A 23294-nucleotide genomic window follows, 5' to 3' on the forward strand; every position below is an offset into this window, starting at 1 on the left:
GGGGGGGGGGCGCCTCTGCCCGGCCGCCCCTACTGGGAAGTGAGGAGCCCCTCTGCCCGGCCAGCCGCTCTGTCTGGGAGGGAGGTGGGGGGGTCAGCCCCTGGCCCGGCCAGCCGCCCCGTCCGGGAGGGAGGTGGGGGGGTTAGCTCCCCGCCTGGCCAGCCGCCCCATCCGGGAGGTGAGGGGCGCCTCTGCCCGGCCGCCCCTTCTGGGAAGTGAGGAGCCCCTCTGCCCGGCCAGCCGCCCCGTCCGGGAGGGAGGTGGGGGGGTCAGCCCCCCGCCCGGCCAGCCGCCCCGTCCGGGAGGGAGGTGGGGGGGTCAGCCCCCCGCCCGGCCAGCCACCCCATCCGGGAGGGAGGTGGGGGGTCAGCCCCCCGCCCGGCCAGCCGCCCCGTCCGGGAGGGAGGTGGGGGGATCAGCCCCCCGCCCGGCCAGCCGCCCTGTCCGGGAGGTGAGGGGCGCCTCTGCCCGGCCGCCCCTACCGGGAAGTGAGGAGCCCCTCTGCCCGGCCAGCCGCCCCCTCCGGGAGGGAGGTGGGGGGGTCAGCCCCCCGCCGGGCCAGCCGCCCCGTCGGGGAAGTGAGGGGCGCCTCTGCCCGGCCGCCCCTACTGGGAAGTGAGGAGCCCCTCTGCCCGGCCAGCCGCCCCGTCCGGGAGGGAGGTGGGGGGTCAGCCCCCCGCCCGGCCAGCCGCCCCGTCCGGGAGGTGAGGGGCGCTTCTGCCCGGCCGCCCCTACTGGGAAGTGAGGAGCTCCTCTGCCCGGCCACCACCCCATCTGGGAGGTGTACTCAACAGCTCATTGAGAACGGGCCATGAAGACAATGGCGGTTTTGTGGAATAGAAAGGGGGGAAAGGTGGGGAAAAGATTGAGAAATCGGATGGTTGCTGTGTCTGTGTAGAAAGAGGTAGACATGGGAGACTTTTCATTTTGTTCTGTACTAAGAAAAATTCTTCTGCCTTGGGATCCTGTTGATCTGTGACCTTACCCCCAACCCTGTGCTCTCTGAAACATGTGCTGTATCCACTCAGGGTTGAATGGATTAAGGGCGGTGCAAGATGTGCTTTGTTAAACAGATGCTTGAAGGCAGCATGTTCGTTAAGAGTCATCACCACCCTTAATCTCAAGTACCCAGGGACACAAACACTGTGGAAGGCCGCAGGGTCCTCTGCCTAGGAAAACCAGAGAACTTTGTTCACTTGTTTATCTGCTGACCTTCCCTCCACTATTGTCCTGTGACCCTGCCAAATCCCCCTCTGCGAGAAACACCCAAGAATGATCAATAAAAAAGAAAAAAAAAAAAAAGAAAAAAAAAATCTAACTTATATATATTAAAAAAAAAAAAGATATGACAATAAAGAGCTTTCAATTAAAGTCAGAAAAAATGGTTTGATAGCTGACACAACTGGCTATCCATCTTATAGACAGATATTCCAGATGAATCAAACACTTAATGATAAATAAAGCAATAAGAATCTTCCAAGAAAATGTAAGAATGAGGAAACCTTTGTAAAAATTTCAATAAACGCATTAGCTAAAAACGATAACCTAATTACCACATTAACATACTAAAAGGTTGTGTGGCAAGATCATTAAAAGCAAAATCAACAGACCAATGACAGACTAAGAAAAATATTTGAAATTCATGATTATTAAAGGGTTAACATCAATAAATTAGAAAAAACTCTTAAAATGAAATTTACAAGAAAAAATAAAAAATAACCCAACCTAAAAACAGGAAAGGACAGGGATAGGTTAACAGAAGAGAAATCCAAATACCAAATAAAATGTTCAATCTCATTAAGAGTCAAAGAAGAACTATCACTTTAAACCCATGTCCACTCACTAAAATTCAAGTGAGTGATACTGGCTATTGCTGCTAGAGATTCTTGAAGAAAAAGACATGTTACTACACCATTATTAGATATGTCTTTTACATTCTTGAAAAACAACATGACTAGTTACATACTCTCCATTCCAAATATGTTATTCCTGGAATCCTTCTTAGGTGTTAAAAAAAAAAAATTCATAATTGGGAGGGGATCCGACATGTAAACTGAATTTCCATTAATAAGTGAATGGTTTAATGTGTCTCTATGGCAAAGAATACTTTATAAAGTCATTTAAAAAATTACATCTACATTAAGGAACTTACACAGATTTTCACAATAAAGTTTTAAACAAGAAAAAGTGTATTTAACAAGTAACTTAAGCATATGTAATGTGAACCAATTATGTAAAATGTGTATGTATTTGTCTATGCTTAAGTAACATGCAAAAAGATCTTCAGATAAGATATTAATGGTGGTGGTTCCCTCATGGTCAAAAAATTAAGGATGAATTTTACTTTCTTTTTAACTTATGTCTGCATTGTTTTCCTCCCAATGAGCCTGCATTACTTAAATAAGAAAACAAACAAACAAACCATTAAGTTATCCTTTCTCAAAAATAAAAGCAGGTACTTATAGTAGAATAATACCAAATGGGCTGGGCGTAGTGGCTCATGCCTGTAATCCCAGCACTTTGGGAGGCCGAGGTGGGCGGATCACTTGAGGACAGGAGTTCAAGACCATCCTGGGCAACATGGTGAAACCCCATCTCTACAAAACACAAAAATTAGCCAGGCATGGTGGCACATGCCTGTTGTCCCAGCTACTCAAGAGGCTGAGGCAGGAGAATCGCTTGAACCTGGAAGGCGGAGGTTACAGTAAGCCACTGCACTCCAGCCTGGGCAACAGAGTGAGACTCTGTCTCAAAAAAAAAAAAAAAAAAAAACAAATGGATATTTTGCAACCATTTAACTTTTAAGGCAAAAGACACAAGAATGTTTTAAAAACATTTAAATAAAATTCTTAATTTAAAATTTTCTCCCCAAATGCGAAAAATAACGTATTTGCAATCAATTCCGTTAATTGTAACAGTAGCATAACAGCTATCTCTCAGGAACGTATGATTAAATGAGATTATAAACAAAACTCTTCCTTTCACTGATCTTTAAGGAATAGCAAAATAAAAAAAAAAATCCTTGAAGCCATAAAATAGCTATCTTTAAATATTATTCTCTCCTTTCCTAAATAAAAATCAATGCTATTCTGAATATTCCATTTTTCTTTCTAACACAGTGTTAAGAAGGTATAACAAAAGGGTTTTTTAAATTAAGGTACATAAATTTTCATTTATATATACATATATATATATATATATATATATATAATTATCATCTAACATCTGTCGGGCACTGTGGCTCATGCCTGTAATCCCAGCACTTTGGGAGGCTAAGGCGGTCAGATCACTTGAGGCCAGGAGTTCAAGACCAGCCTGGCCAACATGGCAAAACCCCACCTCTACTAAAAATATAAAAATTAGTCGGGCATGCTGGCGGGTGCCTGTAGCCCAGCTACTCGGGAGGCTGAGACATGAGAATCACTTGAACCCAGGAGGCGGAGACTGCAGTGAGCTAAGATCTCATCACTGCACTCCAGTCTTAGTGACAGAGCAAGACTGTGTCTCAAAAAAAAAAAAAAAAAAAAGATTATCTCCTAATGTAATGCTTAACTTGTAATTACTAGGTTAAGCACTGTGTACCTACAAGTTCTGCTTCCCTTCTAATTGTGATGGGAAGAATTTAAATCCTTTTAAAAGTTGATACATGTAATTCTCATCTCTCATTAATTCCCACCAAAACCAGATTTTAAAATAAATCAAATTTTCAATCCTTGTCATAGAAAAAAAGGGGAAAACTATGGATTAATGTAAAGATTTAGCAGATAATCCTTAGAACAGAAATAAGAATGACTGTAAAGTAGGTTAAAGTATAGTAAAATTAAAATATTACAAAGGTTAAAAGAGTACTTACTGCACCAGATGCTGTACCTAAAAAATAAAAAACAGGCAAAATATTTACACCATGATAAATCATGCTCTCCTTCATAATAGCTTTAATATTTATTCATATATTCATAGTACTTACTCCTCCTCATCCTCTCTAAAGATTTTGAGACTGTCTCATATAACCTAAGTGCTTGCTATCTTTCCCACAAAATAAACATCTATAGTGCAAAACATTTTCAGAGTTTGAACTTTCAATGCACAAACTTACTTGGACTCACTTGGAGGCAGTTTGATAAATATTCAACTTAGCCTTTTGTTTCTCTTTTCCCTACTATAATAGGTATCTATCTTTCTTATTCCTCCTTCTCTACTAAGTATATTATCAAAGCACAATAACACCTCTAACCACTGATTCTATAGCTTTAGATTCCTGGTAACTTTATCTAAATTCCAGATTTGTGCTGTAAAATACAGTAGCGAGACACCAGACATCCCTTTAAATTAAAATTTAAATTAAGATTAAATAAAATTTTAAAAATTCAGTTCCTCAGCTGCACCAGCCACACTTCAAATACACAATAATTACATGTGTCTAGTGGCTACTGTATTAAGCAGTACAGATTACAGAACATTTCCATCACTGCAGAAAGTTCTATTAGATGGTACTGTCCTATACTACTACAGAAAACTCAAGGGATTTTGAAATGCATCTTAGTCACAAAACTCCTAATAATAATCTCAAACTTTAGAAACTAGTAATTTAAACATGTAAATAAAAAGAAGACGGAGATTGTATGTAAAACAAAACAAAGTTCATATATACTGAGTACACTCAAAAGAAGCTACTATAGAAAATAACTGTAGAGCCAAAGCATATTAAAAGTAACAAAAAAAAAAATTATGTAATTTTCCAAGATTACTGAGGGTAACAGTACCCAGCTCTAGATATCTAAATAAAAGAAAATAATTGTATTAGGTATTTCAGAACATTTTAAATAATGAAATCTGTGAAACATCTTAAAAAAATCAATTTAGTCCCATTTGAACCCACAGAAAAGCACACAGTACATTTTCAACACCTTTCGACCAATACTGTTTATAACAAAAAAAATCTTGTCATAATTGTGTCAAAAAGTTCGGCATCTGGAATATCAATTTATGTGGAAAACTATGTAATCATGATACTGGAGGCATTACTATTATATATTAAAATCTCACTAGTCAAAATGGCCAGTTATTGGGAACTGATATTTACTCCAATGGCTATTAATACAAGGGCCAAGGAGATGACAGAAAAGTAACTCTGAAGTAGTCTAGAACCCCAAGGAGAGCCCAGACTAAACACCTAAAGAATGGAGCCACTACGTCATTCTAGTGTTTGCTGAGTACAAATATGAACTCAACCAGAGTTCATTTAACGTATATTCTCTGAGCACCTACTGTGTTGACAGGACTACTGTTAAGTATTGAATAGCCAGATCACCCAACTTTTCAAAATAAATTCAAACTCAAAATCTGCAGACTATAAATGTTAGTGATAATTACAAAATTGAAGAACATTGTGTGGGCCAAAGTATATCTGCAGACCAAATTGGGTCCAGAACTCCTGACCTAAAACTGTAAAAATTTCCTAAGAATTCAATTATCGCTGGGTGCAGTGGGCCACGCCTGTAATCCTAGCACTTTGGGAGACCGAGGTGGGTGGATCACGAGGTCAGGAGTTCGAGACCAGCCTGGCCAATATGGTGAAACCCTGTCTCTACTAAAAATACAAAAATTAGCCGGGCATGTGCCTGTAGTCCCAGCTACTTGGGAGGCTGAGGTAGGAGAATCGCTTGAACCTGGGAGGCGGAGGCTGCAGTGAGCCGAGATTGCGCCACTTACTCCAGCCTGGGTGACAGAGTGAGACTCCGTCTCAAAAAAACAACAAAAACAGAATTCAATTATCAATCCTATCCCAATTTCCTATTGCAGAAAAAAGAAAAAGGAGGTTATATAAAGTCCAAGAGATACTGCTTTTACTCCTCATAATAGGGCTGCTACTGTCCAAATGAGGTCTAACACATACCACCATACAGAGTATACGTACCTGCTGCTACATCCATACTATTTACTCCTGGCTGTAAGAAGAAAAATGAAATTAGTATTATTCATCTTTTTAAAAGTGTATTTTATATAAGTTCCTCATAAAGCACAGTGAAATCAGTACCTGCTATGTATAATCCTCAAGCCTCTGACTCAGATTCTTAGCAAAACTTTTAGTGGTCTCAGTTCCCCGAACTTGCTATAAATTGTAAAAGAGATCAGCAACCGAGACTTCGGGAGTAGTTTAAATGTTATATGGTCACCAAGTGTACACAAGGTCCTCAATCCTTTACCCACAATTCTGGAAACCAAAACCCTCTGAAAACCAACTTTTTTCAAGTATGGTACCAAAACTCACTATAGTGGCAAAACCTGCCCTACATGAACATGAAACTCCACATCTTCATTTATCCCACTTCAGAGTGAATATCCGTTTAGTTTAGCTGCAAAAATATTAACATTATTAAGTTAGACAGCATTGCCCTGGACCCCACAGGAAATGTTTACATATTATATGCAATGTGTTACTTTCCAGTATTATAAAGAATTTTTGAAATATATCTGGTCTTAGGGTTTTGGGAAAGACACTGCAAACTTACCACCCCAAGGAGTATGCCACATCTGTTTATTACAACCACAACCACATAAAGAATAAAGAAGTTAAACTAACTTGAATTTCATAGTAATTTATATTGCTATACTACCCGACAGAGGTGGTAAGGCTGTTCAATAGATTTTCTAATTAATTTGCCACAGCTGAAGTCTCAGAATGTGGATTTCCAATTAAATATTGATTCCTAAATCTAGTATTAAATCACATGATACCAATTTTTAATTAGCATTCAGTGAAGTAAATGTTTACCGTTTAAAACTTCAATGTTATCAGACCAGTAAAATGCTTCTGGCTCACAATGTATACTTTTCAGTATTCTGGTCTTAATACAGAATTAACCTAGTAATTAAGGATGTACATATAATATCAATATAGGAAAAAATGTAAACGCCTATCATTGTAGTTATAGAAACTAAATCCAGGACAAGCACAGTGGCTCATGCCTGTCATCCCTGTGGGAGGCCGAGGCAGGAGGATCATTTGAGCTCAGGAGTTTGACACCAGCTTGGGCAACACAGGAAGACCTCATCTCTACAAAAAAAATTTAAAAATTAGCTCGGCGTGGTGGCACGTGCCTGTGGTCTCAGCTATTCAGAAGGCTGAGGTCAGAGGATTACTTGAGCCCACGAGGTTGAGGCTGTAGTGAGCTGTTATCATGACACTCACTGCACTCCAGACTGGGTGACAGAGCAAGACTCTGTCTCAAAAAAACAAAGAAAAGAAAAGAAACTGAAACTGAAAGTCCACGGTAATTCTTGTATTTTATTACAGTACTACAGAGGCACTTCAACAGCTAACATGATTGCCTATAAAATACATAGATATTATTCCATATATATAAAAGCAATCAATCAAAACATTACTTCACAGAAAATAGTTATTTTCACATGATTACCGGTAAGGCAGGCTGCATGGAAGCCTGAGACATATGAGACATCATCATTCCAGGCATTACTGACGACATCATTCCAGGCATCTAAAATAAAAGTAAAAAAAGGTTACCATAAGACCAAAGCACTTAATATGACTTTAAGAATCCCATAACTTAAGATTTAAAACCACTAAACACTATACCATGTGAATAGTATGCTTAGTAAGTGCTTGTTGAATGAATGAAGTACTTTATCGATAATCTATTTTAATACTTATGTCACAGTTTATATGTATGGTCAAAATTATTTTAACAAGTAAATTTAAAAGTTTGGACTATTATGTTATTTCTAGCCTGAATTTAAAAAAACATTAATCTCCTTTTAGTTATAACACAACATTCATATTTTTCTCACTTCTTTGGAGCACGAGAATTTAAGATAAAATTTTTTCTGTATTTTTCACCTTTGATTTTTAATATATGCACTGAATAAATTTTACAATGTGGCACATTTCAAAATCCTATATCAAAGGTGCTTAATATCCAAACAATGACTTAAAAAATAATCTAAAAAAAACCCTTTTTAAATCACAAGTCATTTATCCCCTCTCATGTACAGAAAACTTAAGGCACATACATAAATATCTGAAGATATTAGTTAGGGAGCTCAATCTAGTTTACCAATAACTACCATTCAAATCTATGAATTAATTCTACTAAGTTTGAATATAAATCCTGAAAATTAACACAAGTTTCTCAAGAATTTGACCCAATGTTCATCTATATTAGTATAATCCCACGTTCCAATTTTGATTTTAAAGACCATTAAAAAGATCTAAGGAAATTCAGAAGCGGACAAAAATTACATACAATAATCACAGGTATTGGAACAAGGTAACCAGTTATTAAACAATTTCAAAGTAAATGAACATTTTGAGAAATAGGAACAACAGAAAAGAATAAGCATATGGCCAGCAGGAACATATAGATTGAAGCCTTCTAAAGATATGTAAGAACATTCATACACTGAATTGTATTCCTTGTGAAAGCAACCCATGAAGCTAAACAAGGCTAAAGTACCTATTAAAATAAAGTAGCATCGAGTTAATGGTTTAAAAACAACCAATAAACTGTCTAAACATCATTAAACAAGAACTTTTTGACAAAAATTGTGACTATAAGAATGTGGTGGCTGACTTGGAATATGGTCCAAATAATATGTATTTTTTTCTAAGGTATAGAATTTGAAAACTGAAGCACTGGCAAGCCTCCATCATCCAGACTAAGAGAATCAGATAAATAATTTACAAAGTAAGGAGAAAAAATACAACAATCAAATGAGAAAGAACTACAACTAGGCTTACTCCCAGCCCATACATCTCCCGCCAACAGATATATCCTCATAATTAATATTGCTTTAGGCCTATGTAAAATACGCTGAATCAGGTAACTGGTTGTGTGGGAAAGCAACCAAGATGCATGACAGGCAACAGGGAAACAGCCTGCTACTTTAAGTAACCTACATATAAAATCAAAAGCTAGTAACATAACCAAAACTAGAATTCTAAGCTAAATTGAGATCAAGGTCTGAAAACTTAAAGAGAAAAAGCAATCAAAGTAACTTCTCGGAAGAATTAAAGGTATTTTTTAAAGTAGAGTAAAATCTGCATAATGCAATAGAACATTCTCTTGCCGGGCGTGGTGGCTCACTCCTGTAATCCCAACATTTTGGGAGGCCAAGGCAGGCGGATCATGAGGTCAGGAAATCGAGATCTTCCTGGCTAACACGGTGAAACCCGTCTCTGCTATAAATACAAAAAATTAGCCAGGCGTGGTGGCACACGCCTGTAGTCCCAGCTACTTGGGAGGCTGAGGCAGAAGAATCACTTGAACCTGGGATGCGGAGGATGCAGTGAGCTGAGATTGCGCCACTGCACTCCAGCCTGGGCAACAGAGAGAGACTTCGTCTCAAAAAAAAAAAAAAAAAAAATTCTCTTATCGTAGCAGCAGACTGTACAAATAAATATAAATTCAAATTGAAATATCCTGACTTTATCACACACATAAAGATAAAATCTTATTTAAAACCAAAGCCACAAAAAAACAAATATTTAAGAGTTTAGTAGACCAGGCCAATGAGACCTCCAGTAGGCAGTATTTGAAAATCACTGAAGAACATAGAGTTTGACAGAGTTCTCTCTTTAATTGTTCTTCTTCCCATACCTAAAATGTTTAAACACCTCAAAAATGTTCTTTCAGACTGGAAATCATGGTATTGATTATAGAATGAGATTTAATGTCAAATAAAAAGCTACATTCTCCCTTGGTATCTCTGTAAATTCTGGGGGTGAAGACTAGTTAATCTTGTTTTACCCAACAAACTATCTGCAAGTCCTAAATTAAATATAACTGAATATCCTGAGAGTAAATCGATCATTCATTAATGTAATTTAAACCAAAACTGTGATGTTTACATAAAACCAAAGAACAAAACCACAAATATGCAAAATACTGTATTTTGTATGAAAAACTATTGTAAGAATTTGAGAAATTTAGAGTTCCTTTAGAGGACTGAGCATCCCAGAAAAGTCTGTTTTTCAAAGTCTAAAAAATCTACTTTGTGGCAATGTTATGATTCCCATTTTCTATTAATTCTAGGATATACATAACATAGAGATACTTTTTATAATCTCTTTCTTTGAAGCTGAATCTTTTAAAGAATTTGTGTTGATTTATGCCAGTCACTTTGGCAGCACCATCAATCTGAGACCATTAAAAGTTTCTAAGCTATCTATAACACTTACTGTTAATGGGAATACAGGATGCAAACTTATGAGAATTGGCTACGGCTCAACTCCTCAGAAGTGATTTTTTCCTCCCTCATCCCAATAATAAGAGTTAAAACATTCAAATTTCTTTACTGTCTCCTCTGGCATGGTAGGTATACTTCTTCTTTCCATGGAGGGTATAGCCCTTTGGTGTCTCAACTTTATCTGTTGAATGTTTCAGATTTTCCATTTAGGTGTTTTTTTTTTCCCCCACTTTTAGAGGCACATAAAATACAGTCATGTGTCATTTAATGACCGTATGTTCTGAGAATTGTGTCATCAGGAGATATCATCATTGTGTATCATATAATGCATTTACACAAACCTGGATGGTTATAGTCTACTACACATCTAGGCTATTATGGCATAGCCTATTACTCCTAGGCTACAAACCTTTATAACATGTTACAGTACTGAATACTGGAGGCAACTGTAACACAATGCTAAGTATTTGTATATCTAGACATAGAAAAGACATAGTAAAAATAAGGTAGTATATGATCTAACAGCACCATCATTGTGTATGTAGTCTGTCATTTACCAATATGGCACTATGTGGCACACAAATGTAATATTGTGTCTCTCCATTTAAGTTCAATGAAAATGGGATGTTGCTTCAAAATACTGAAGGTGAAAAATTATTAACTTAGTTGCTACAATAACGCCACAACGAATTCCATGAGCCACATCATTCTTAAGGCTACAAAGTGGTAGAGTTCATATTTACTTAATGTGAAGCATACTATAAAATCAAAACCATGTACTGCTTTACAAATTCCCATTTAAACAACTTTGGTATATATGTAAAAGTGCTGTAATTAAAAATTTTTAGTTGTTTGAGACATAAACTAAATTTCCTAAAATGTTAAACATCTGAATATTATGAACAATTTGGCACCTTTAAAAAACGTAGCTGATATATTTTATACAATTCATAAGTGGCCAACCATATGTATATTTATACTATGTAAACCATTTCTGTTTCCTATTCTTTTAATAAGTATAAAACTAATTACCAAGATGTTCTCAGAAGAATCATCAGTTTGAGGAAAATAAAAAATAAATGAACAAAACACTAGGGAGCATCACACAACCTGTTCAGTCATTCTTAGCATCCCAGAAAGTTTCTAATGTTAGATATAAACAAACATATTTCATTTATCACTCTACATATTTTAAAAAATGAAAATAAAAAGTGGTAGTAATGAAGCAATATCAATGCTACAGTGAGTGAATTTTACAAAGTGTAAATTCAGTTGGTCCAATTTTACCATGATATGAAAAGAAAGCACCTTAAAAGTGAAGAACTTCACATGGGGACTTCACAAGTTCTTTCCTTCATAGTTATTTACTGAAGTTTTTCCTACCGCAAAGAAATTACAAACAATTGGACGTATCTCTTGTCTAGTATTACAAACAAAATCACCTGAAAAAAAAATTAACTCCTAAATCTGGTGGTTTTTTAAAAACCATTCTTGCTGCAAACCTGCAGCAGCAAATTGATAATCTAAGTAAGTTTCATGTCTACCTTTTTACTTGGGGTTCTTCATAAGTGTGCTAAAGTAAAATTCCGTAAGATAAGTACAACCTACAAAGGCTGTTTAGTATTTTAAAACAACTATCTCATATACCACTAAATTATTTTATGAACATACAAATAAATACCAAAAATCCTGAATAAATGCACAAACTGAATCTTTAAAGAGAACTAAACATTCATTCGATTGGAAATAAATGGAAATATCCTTAGCAACCAAAAGTAACTGGTGGCATTTTGTGGAAATCATTTAACCTACTTCCTCTTCATCTAAAGCAAGCCTGTCCAACCTGCAGGCCATGGGCCACATGTGGCCCAGGACAGCTTTGAATGTGTCTCAACACAAACTTGTAAGCTTTATTAAAACATTCAGTTTTTTTGGCTGTTTTTTTTTTTAAGCTCATCAGATATTATTAGTGTTAGTGTATCTGATGAGTGGCCCAAGACTATTCTTCTTCTTCTAAATGGCCCAGGGGAGCCAAAAGATTGGATACCCCGATCTAGAGCAATATAAATTCAAAACATCATTTTTTGATAAGAAATATTTAGATAAAGGGTAGACAATATTTGTACAAATTGTTATCATGCAAAATAGAACCTTACCATGTAATAAAACAAGTGCCAGTATTCATAATTTGCTAAACTTTCTCAACCTACAGAATTTAGAACTGCTGAAGTACAGCAACCCCTTCAGGGTCTAACGAAATTAACTCAATCACATAATCTTATACTGATATATATAGATAATGCAGTCTGAAGTAAGACAGGAAGAATTCCTATCCCAATTAACAAAGGTGCGATCTTGGGCTAATTTATTTGACCTCTCTGGACCTCAAACTCTTCATCAATGAGAAAAAACATTACCCATCTGATAAGATTATTATAGAGAACAAATGGGATAATACAGACGTGGCACTTAGAAACGGGCTTAATAAATAATATAATAGACATTATCAGTGCTCTCCATTTAATCAAGGTATATCTTATGTCATCCCTTCCCTCATCTATTCCTTATCTAGCTCTCAAGTACTTCAGTTCTTTTAAGGTATCTAGGGAAAATATTGTAAAACCATGATAATATTCAATAGAAACCAATCCATGTTAATAAGTCAATCTCAGATTAAGATCATGTTTAGTGCTGGCTCTGCAATGTCACTGAATAACTCACTAAACTCTCTGAGCCTTCCTATTCCCATTTGTAAATTGGACATCCAATCCATCTAGCCAATCCACTTTTCAGTCAGGAGGATCAAATTCAATAGGCTACATGAATCTCTCAAAGTTTATATAAGCATGGTGACAGTTATAATTCTTCTTGACACAAATTATGTGACACAATTTAGAAATAGAGCTAAATGACAATGAACTGTATCACTTTATATTTTAAAAAGCTCTAATCATAACTGGGGACACACAAAAATTGTATTGCCTCAATTAAGTCATATAGAATGACTTTAAAACTTACTCTAAAAAGTCATCAAAGCCTTCTTTTAGACAAAAGTGTACAAGGACACAAGACCATTATTATCCCCTTCCCCAAGTCTCTCAAATTAGATTCAGTAGCGTATCAAGCTAAATCTTTATACTTTATTTCAGTATAAGGGTCTAATTTTCTATACCTAAGAAATATATGATCACAAATACACGATGACTTAGAGATTACTGAAAAATCATCTTTCAAAGAAGTAACAACTTTCTTGATTCCGCATGGCCAAATGGGTGTTTGCAAACAAGAACTTAATGCTCATTCATTTATCAAAAGCTAGTTTTAAAAGTCTTAGCCTAAATTTAAGATTAAGACCTAATGACAACGATCCCATTCACAATGTAATGTGAATTTTGTTTAAAAAGATCAAAGTTGGCCAGGCGCGGTGGCTCATGCCTGTAATCCCAGCACTTCGGGAGGCCAAGGTGGGTGGATCACGAGAAATCGAGACCATCCTGGCCAACATGGTGAAACCCCGTCTCTACCAAAATACAAAAAATCAGCCAGGCATGGTGATGCGCACCTGTAGTCCCAGCTACTTGGGAGGCTGAGGCAAAGGAATTGCTTAAACTCGGGAGGTGGAGGTTGCAATGAGCTGAGATTGCGCCACTGCGCTCCAGCCTGGCGACAAAGCAAGACTCCGTCTCAAAAAAAAAAAAAAAAAAAATTCAAAGTCTAAGATAAATGTAAGAATTTCATTAAAATAAAAACAAAAACCAAAGCCTAAGACAGAGCAAACTGAATTTCAACTCAAGACAGTGTTCACTAGTTCTTCATGACTAACAGAATCATTCAGACTGGGAGAAGATTCAGATTCCCACTTTGAGTACACTGAGCAAGAAAGAAGCAGAAGTGGATTTCCTTTTAAATCCACCAATGCAAAATATCATGACAGAGATGATAAATTCCTCTTCAAAAGGTTTTAATTCCCAGTTCTTCCAGTTCTTTGTTTCTCTGGTTTCTATAGTTATCCATGCTGTAACTAACCCTTCCTGCCCTTGCCGCGCCCTGACATGCCTAGACATGTCTTACGCCATAACGCATAGCCTTCCCCTTCCCGCCTAGATATCTGTGTTCAATTACAAACAGCAGCCAATCGAGTCAGTTTAGATTGTGCAGTCCAACCCTAGCCAATAGGGGAAAGACACAACAGTAGGGACCAGCTATTAGGAATAAGAACCCCTTTCCCTCCCTTGTCCGGTGTGCTCTTGCCATTGCTCCATCCGTGAGACACACCCTTCTACAGAAGTAAATTGCCTTTATGAGTAAACTTTTGCCTGAGTATATTTTCACTTTGTGACACCAAGCATTTACTGCCAACAATTTGGGGGCCCACCCAGGATTCCCATTCTCCTCCGGGGAACCGGTCTCTGGTCACTTCTCGTGGGGAGGTGCATCCCATTGCCTTGTTGCAGTGGCCTCAGTGTGAGAGATCGGAACCCATCCAGTGCAACAAATAAACCCAGACTCTCGGCAACAAGAAAAAATACAGGCCAGCAGCTTGGCGAAAGGATTCTCACATACTGCAGCAACCAGGTAACTCTGTGCACAGACGAAGGTAAGAAATGTTGCAGGGGTGACAAAGTATTTCCTTGGTGGTTGGGATATTCTAGAGGATGAAAGTGTGTGTGAATGATCACAAGCACTACTGCTTGCAGTGCTGCTTGTGTGAATGGTACCAAGCACTACTGCTGTGCAGAGTGAGTGGGTCCTATCTGCAGTTCTGTGGTCACTTCATACAGCTTAGGGCGGATCCTGCTGTGGGTTTCATACCGGCATGCCAATGCCAAGAGGGGCCTAAATTCCCATGAGGGAAGTAGCCAGAGTGGACAAAGCAAAAGAAGGATGCAAGGATCCTCCAGGAGGCGGGGCTAAAGGATAGGCAAGAAATCTCTAATACGAGGGACTGAGCCTTAACAAGCCTCCAGAGAATAGGCAAGAAGTCTCTAATACTAGGACCTGACATGGGAAATACCCTAAGCAAGACAGGGAGTAAAAAGGATAAAGGTAGCAGTAAAGATATTGCCCCGATAGTCCCCTAGGTCTCATGTTAAAAGACTGGAAAGATAATGAGAAGACTAAACATAAGCAGCAGCAATTACTGTTTTATTTGGACTCAGGGACCCATCCTCAAACCCTCAATCTTCTGGCCAAAGTTTAGGTCAAATGAGAGTGCAATGTGTCAGCTTTTGATTCAATATGTCAATGATAAAAGCCCAGCTTCTCAAGAGGAAATGGACTATGCTCTTTGTTGGAGGCAGGGACCTGTCCTCCTTTTTCCCTTTGAGACAACTAGGAAAGAACCTGATCTAGCATCACAAAAGGAAAAATTAAGTAAGTTAGTTCCAATGCTCAAAGACTCCAGCACATGGGATCCCCTAGACCATCTTCCCCCACTCAGTGACCCCAACCCCTCTCCTCAGGCAGCCGCTGCTGCCCCAGATCCCACTCTAGATCCTTCACCTACTCATGTTACTCCTCCTCCTTACAATCCTGACTTTTAGAAATTATCATCCCAGGAGCCTGTCCCCTATCAGCCTAAGGACCCCTCCCTAAAGGGACTCCAGTGTGAAATAGAGCAATGTAAAAAGGATATCCAGAACTTCCCTTTCCCCTCTACAACTCAAGAGTCAGCACCTGCTCTCTTTCCCTTAAGAGAAATGCCATAAAGAGGGGGAGCCATTGGCTCCGTGAATGCTCCCTTAGTTCAGAGGTCCAGAATTTAAAGAAAGAGCTTAAGCCACTGCAAGATGACCCTCATGGAGTGACAGATCAAACTGATCAATTTTTAGGACCTCAGTTATACACTTGGGTAGAGTTAATGTCCATCTTGGACATCCTCTTTTCAGGAAAAGAAAGGAGTGTGATTCGTAGGGCTGCTATGGTAATTTGGGAACATGAGTGTCCTCCCAGTCAAAAAGTTCCTACTGTGAACCAGAAATTCCCCGCCCGAGACCCCCAGTTGGACAATAAAAACATGCAGGACCTAACGGAGATGATAATAAAAGGAATTCAGGAATCAGTACCCCAAACCCCTCTAAAGCATTTGATATACAACAACAAAAAAAAAAAGGATGAAGGGCCTATGAGATTCCTAAATAGACTGAAAGAGCAAATGAGACAATATGCAGGCCTCAATTTAGAAGATCCCCTTGGGCAAGGAATATTAAAACTCCAATTTGTCACTAGAAGATGGCCAGACATCTCAAAAAAAATTACAAAAGTAGAAAATTGGGAAGACCATCTCCTAAGTGAACTTCTCAGGGAAGCTCAAAAAGTATATGTGAGAAGAGATGAAGAAAAGCAAAAACAAAAGACAAAACTTATGTTATCCACCTTCCAACAGATGACTCCAAACCCATATAGTTCTAAACAGAGCTTCAAGGGGCCAGAACCATAAAGGGTCCAAACACTCCTTTAAAGGACTAAGGACCTTGTTTACCAGGCCCTCTAGAGTATGGGGAAGCAAAGTCAAAGAATCCCAGAACTGAGAGGGGGTAAGGGCAAGATAGGTGCTACAAATGTAGAAGAACAGGCCACTTCAAGACAGAATGTCCTGAATTTAAAAAGGAGAAAGAAGCCCTTCCACTCATGACTTTCGAGGAAGAATACGGGGGTCAGGGGCCCTGTCTCTTTTATCTAGAGTCCCACCAGGAGCCCTTGATAAATCTAGAAGTGGGACCTAAGCATGATCTTATCACCTTTTTGGTCAATTCAGGGGTGGCTCATTCCTGTTTGTTTCCCCCCATCTAATATTGCCTACAGAACTTTTGGTAACTGGGGTAAAAAGAGAAGGATTTAAAGAAAAATTTTAAAAAACACAGAAGTCAGATACCAGGATCGATCAGCTCATATTCAGTTTTTGTTAATCCCTGAGGCAGGGACTAATTTATTAGGGAGGGATTTAATGCTGAAGTTAGGCATAGGCCTACAAGTCAGCCCAAGAGGATTCCTCATCTCTTTAACCTATTCATCACTGCAGATGAAAAATACATTAATCCTAATGTCTGGTCCAAAGAGGAGAACTGAGGGAAACTCCAAGTCTCCCCAATCCACGTCAAGCTAAAACCCCCCGGGGAAGTTGTAAGGAGGAAACAATACCCCATATCCAGAGGACAGGATAGGGTTGAAACCTATAATTAAAGGTCTTATTAAAGATGGGCTTTTTGAGCCCTGTATGTCCCCTTATAACACCCCAATATTGCCAGTCAAGAAATCAGACAGGTCATACCGGCTGGTACAGGATCTTAGAGCTATTAATCAAATAGTCCAAACTACCCACCCCGTTGTCCCCAGTTCTTACACCATTCTCAGCAACATTCCATTTAATCATCAATGGTTTACTGTAATAGATTTAAAGGATGCTTTTTGGGCACGTCCCCTGGCTGAAGACAGTCGAGATATATTTGCTTTTGAGTGGGAAGATCCCCATTCAGGGCGGAAACAACATTATCGACGGACAGTCTTACTCTAAGGGTTCACAGACTCCCCTAACCTTTTTGGTCAAATTTTAGAACAAGTATTAGAAAAAGTTGTCATCCCAAAACAAATATGCCTACTCCAATATGTTGATGATATTCTTATATCTGGTGAGGACATACAGAAAGTAACTGGCTTCTCTACACATATTCTTAACCATTTGCAGTTCAAGGGGTTACGAGTCTCAAAGGAAAAGCTTCAGTATGTGGAGCCTGAAGTTAAATATTTAGCCCACTTGATAAGTACAGACTAAGGCCCGAACAAGTTGAGAGAATTGTGTCCCTACCCTTGCCTCAAACTAAACAAGAACTCAGGAAATTTTTAGGGTTAGCTGGATGTTGCCACTTATGGATTAACTCATATGCACAGTAAACTTTCATATCAAAAACTTCCCCAGGGGAAGCCTGACCATCTCCTGTGGACTTCTGAGGAAGTCGATCAGGTCAAAGAGCTGAACGAAAGGCTCATAACTGCCCCTGTCTTAGCCTTACCTTCCCTAGAAAAGCGTACCACCTTTTTGTGAACATGGATAATGCGGTAGCTTTGGGAGTGCTTACTCAAGAACACAGTGGCTGTCAGCAGCCCGTGGCCTTCCTGCCAAAAGTCTTACATCCAGTTACTTGTGGATGGCTTCAATACATCCAATTCATTACAGCTACAGCAGTATTGGTCAAAGAAACCAAAAACTTAACCTTTGGAGAAAAATTGACAGTACGCACGCCCCACTAAGTTAGAACTATCTTAAACCAGAAAGCAGGGAGGTGGCCTGCTGACTCAAGAATCTTAAAAGTATATGAGGCTATTCCGTTAAAAAAAAAAAAAGCTGATTTAACATTAACCACTGATAATTTGCTTAACCCAGCAGGTTTCCTAACAGGGGATCCAAATCTAAAGAAAAAACACACAGGTTTAGATTTAATCGATTACCACACAAATGTCTGACCAGACCTAGGAGAAACTCCCTTCAGGACAGGAGGACACTTATTATAAATGGTTCCTCCCAGGTGATTGAGGGAAAAAGACACAATGGGTATTCAGTAATTGACAGAAAAACTCTCAAAGAAAGAGAGCCAAAAAAATTGCCCAGTGATTGGTCTGCCCAAACTTGCGAGCTGTTCACACTCAGCCAAACCTTAAAGTACTTGCAGAACCAGAAAAGACCCATCTGTACAGATTCTAAGTACACCTTTTGAGTGGCTCATACATTTGGAAAAATTTGGACTGAACGAGGCCTCATTAATAGTAAAGGTCAAGACCTTGCTCATAAGGAGCTAACCACTCAAGTACTGAATAACCTTCAGTTGCCAGAAGAAATACCTATTGTCCACGTCCCCAGACACCAGAAAAGCCTTTCTTTCGAAAGTCGAGGAAATAACCTAACAGATCAGATAGCCAAACAGGCTGCCGTTCCTCTAAAACACCTATTTTTCACTTAACTCCTTACCTTCCTCCTCTTACCGTGATCCCCATTTTTTCTTCTAATGAAAAAAAAAAAACCCTAATAAAAATAGGTGCTAAAGAGAATTCAGAAGGAAAACGGATGTCGCCAAACCAGAGAGAAATGTTATCCAAACCCCTTATGAGGGAAATCTTATCCTAACTGCATCAAGAGATCCATTGGGGGCCCCAAGCCATGTGTGATGGAGTCCTCAGTTTATGGGAGCACAGAAATTTATACCCTGGCCAAACAGGTTACAGATAGTTGCTTAGTTTGTAAGAAAACTAATAAACTATAAAAAGATTACCCCTTATGGGAAGGAGTCCAGGCTTCAGTCCATTCCAAAGTATCCAGATTGATTACACAGAGATGCCTCCAATAGGGCATCTAAAATACATACTAGTGACAGATCACCTCAGTCACTGGGTCGAAGCTATCCCTTTTCAAATGCAACAGCCAATAATGTAGTTAAAGCCTTTATTAAAAATATAGTGCCTAGGTTTGGGTTAATAGAAAATGCTGACTCAGACAGTGGAACCCATTTTACCACACACATCATTAAAAAGCTACCCCAAACACTAGACATTAGATGGGAATATCATACTCCTTGACACCCACCTTCATCACGGAGGGTAAAAAGAATGAATCAAACTTTGAAGAACCACTTAACCAAGTTGGTTCTGGAGAATTGGTTACCATGGACCAAATGTCTTCCTATTGCCCTGTTAAGAATCCAAACTGCCCCTTGGAAAGATATTCATCTTTCCCCTTATGAGATGCTCTATGGAATGCCTTATTTACACTCCATTGCTGACATTCCTACCTTTGAAACAAAAGACCAATTCCTTAAAAATTATATACTTGGTATATCTTCTACTTTCTCTCCTCTTAAAACCAAAGGTCTCCCCTAGCACAGGCACTGTCCCTGGAGTTCCCAGTACATCAACATCAGCCTGGGGATCACGTCCTCATCAAAAACTAGGACGAAAAGCTCAAATTGGCCTGGAAAGGACCATACCTAGTGCACCTAACTACTGAAACCACAGTCCAGACAGCAAAAAAGGATGGACCCATCACACCCGAGTCAAAAAAGTGCCGCCCCCTCCAGAGTCATGGGCCATAGTCCCTGGGGAAAACCCTACCAAACTAAAGCTAAGGAAAATTTAACTCTCTTTCATCTATTCTATTACTCCTTCTTCTTTCCTCTCTCTATTGCTGATCACCTCATTATTAATGTAACCGAGTCAATTTCGCCTCAAACTATTATATTTGATGCTTGCCTTGTTATACCCTGTGGAGACTTGACAAGTCGAAGACAGCTCTCCACTCCAAAAAAGTACCTCTGTCCTTCCTGGCTCTGCTCAGACTGGACATTAGTGAATCAGGATCATTTAGTCTGGAAAGGTTTCAATAAAGACCCCAATGTCAACTGGGAGTATTGCCCCCCACACCCCGCCAAGACAGAGCTTTTATGCTGCAGTTGGTCCAATGTTCTGTAGACCAATAAAGAGCACAGATGGACTGCCCCAACTAGTAGTTGTAAACGTTCTGTAGACCACTAAAGAGCACGGATAAACTGCCCCAACCAATAGTTGTAATTTCCTAAAGCCATACATTCATTTTACTAAAGAAACAGCTTCCCCTAGCTGTGAGCTAAACCAGTACTGTCCAATACAGGTTATTATCTCAAACCCTCCAAGTTCTTCCCCTTCTATAAGCCGGTTCCCTTCTTTAAGCCAGTTTTATGGCATGGGGGCTGAGGTTTCAGGAATAGAACCTATTGGATCCTTTGAAATATGCTGCATTGATCCCCTACTGCCTACACTTTCCCCTAAGCCTTCTTCCAAAACCTCTCACAACAAAACTATTGCTCCTCCTCCATCTAATTAAAAGACCAAGGTAGCTATTGTAGAAGTTAAAGACCTAAAACAAACTTTGGCAACTGAGACAGGATATCAAGATGTGAATGCTCTTAAATTTAAAACTTGAGATCAAATAGCTGCAGGATTTGAGTCAATATTTTTGTGAGTGACAACTAATAAAAACGTAGATTGGATAAATTACATTTATTATAATCAGCAGCGGTTTATAATTACACCACGGATGCTGTCAAAGGGTAACAGAACAATTGGGGCCCACTAGCCAGATGGCCTGAGAAAACAGAATGGCCCTAGATATATTAGCCAAAATAGGGGGTGTTTGTGTTATGATTAAAATTCACTGCTGTACCTTTATCCCAAACAACACTGACCCCACTGGGAACATAATAAGCGTCTTACAAAGACTTACCGCTTTATCCAATGAACTAACTAAAAATTCTGGAGTCGATAACCCTTTCTCAACATGGCTAGAGAGGTAGTTCGGTAAATGAAAAGGAATCATAGCCTCAATCCTTCTCTTACAGCCATTATAGGTGTGCTCATTCTTACAGGATGCTGTATCATACCCTGTACTTATAGTTTAGTGCAAAGACTTATAAAAAGAGCTCTCACCAAAACCTTCCTCAGCTCTCCTCCACCTTATTCAGATAAACTCTTCCTTCTCCTAGACATGCCTTGTGTCATAATGGATAGCCTTTCCCTTCCAGCCTAGACAGCTGGGTTCAATTTCAAACATTAGTCAACTGGGTCACTTTAGATTGTGCGGTCCAACCCTAGCCAGTAGGGGAAAGACACAACAGTGGGGACCAGCTGTGTTAAGAATAAGAACCTCTTCCCCTCCCTTGTCCATCTCACGATTGCTCCATCTGCAAGACGCACCCTTCTACAGAAGTAAACTGCCTTGCTGAGAAAACTTTTGCCTGAGTGCTATTTCCACTTTGCAACACTGAACATTCACTTCCAACAATTACATCTCTAATAACTGCTAAGTACAACTAACTTGTTTAAAATAAGTGATACATAATGTACAAGTACTTGACCAGACAGCGAAAGAAGGCAAATACAGGTTGAGAGGCCTTTATACAGAATGCTTGACACCAGACTGGGATTTTTTCAGATTTGCAGATATTTGCCTTTTTACCTACTGGTTGAGCATCCCTAATTCAAAAACCTGAAACATTCCAATGAGCATTTATTTCGAGTGTCATGTTGGCACTCAAAGTTTTAGATTTTGGAGCATTTCTGGTTTCCAGATTACAGATACTCAACCTGTATAAAATATTCATAGCCACTAGATTTCCAAATATACGGAAATACCATAACAACCAAACCAGCAGTTAGAAGACAAAAATGAGTTCAAAATGGTATCTCAGGAATGACCTCCTTGAGAGCAGGGCATACATCACCTGTACACTAGGTACCACACCCAACAGACTTAAATGTGTACTGAATAAAAGAAAAAGAAAGGTAAGGAAAAAAATAAGAATGAGACTAATAATTTCTACTTGGAATGTCATCTATTAATTCCTACTTATAAACCTTCACAACATGGACCTATTTCTCTAGGTTAAAAACAGGTTGGGCAAGGCGGCTCATGCCTGTGATCCCAGCACTTTAGGAGGCCAAGGCAGGAGAATCACTTGCGCCTTGGAGTTCGAGACTAGCCTGGTCAACATGGCGATACCCTGACTCTACTAAAAATACAAAAATTACCTAGGCATGGTGGCACGCACCTGTGATTCCAGCTACTTGGAGAACCTGGGAGGATGAGGTTGCAATAAGTGGAGATTGCACCATTGCACTCCAGCCTGGGTGACAGACACTCTGTCTCAAAACAAACAAACAAACAAACCCCAAAATCCCTAGTACACTGCTATGGTGTATGCATATGTACCAAATCTTTTTTTTTTTTTTTTTTTGAGACAGTTTTGCTATTGTTGCCTAGGCTGGAGTGCAATAGCGTGATCTCAGCTCACTGAGACCTCCACCTCCCAGGTTCAAGCAATTCTCCTGCCTCAGCCTCCCAAGTAGCTGAGATGACAGGTGTGTGCCACCATGTCCCGCTAATTTTTGTATTTTTAGTAGAGATGGGGTTTCACCATGTTGGTGAGGCTGGTCTCGAACTTCTGACCTGAAGCGATCCATCCACCTCGGGCTCCCAAAGTGCTGGGATTACAGGCATGAGCCACCGTGCCCAGCCTCAAATCTTTACTATCTATTAATACTACTATTAGTCTTATCATGATATT

The 23294-nt window shown here is 39.2% G+C and overlaps 1 protein-coding gene across 26 annotated transcripts in view; it reads right to left on the minus strand.

The window, feature by feature from the left end:
- PRPF40A (pre-mRNA processing factor 40 homolog A) overlaps positions 1-23294 on the minus strand; it is a 65639-nt gene that overhangs the window by 34122 nt on the left and 8223 nt on the right. For 21 of the 26 annotated variants that reach the window (XR_008546795.2, XM_054679868.1, XM_054679867.1 and 18 more), the window contains 3 exons: positions 7422-7502; positions 5918-5948; positions 3854-3870 (listed from right to left, as the gene is read on the minus strand). Coding sequence is in view for 20 of the 26 variants with exons in the window: in XM_054679868.1 (XP_054535843.1) it covers positions 3854-3870; positions 5918-5948; positions 7422-7502 (129 nt within the window). In the remaining 6 variants the exon portion in view is untranslated. Of the gene's footprint in view, positions 1-3853; positions 3871-5904; positions 5949-7421; positions 7503-23294 lie in introns of all 26 variants that reach the window. The other 5 variants (XM_063791203.1, XM_063791205.1, XM_063791202.1 and 2 more) reach the window with 1 other exon arrangement.

The sequence above is a fragment of the Pan troglodytes genome, chromosome 13 (genome assembly GCF_028858775.2).
Source record: "Pan troglodytes isolate AG18354 chromosome 13, NHGRI_mPanTro3-v2.0_pri, whole genome shotgun sequence".
In the NCBI taxonomy this organism is placed as follows: Eukaryota; Metazoa; Chordata; class Mammalia; order Primates; family Hominidae; genus Pan; species Pan troglodytes.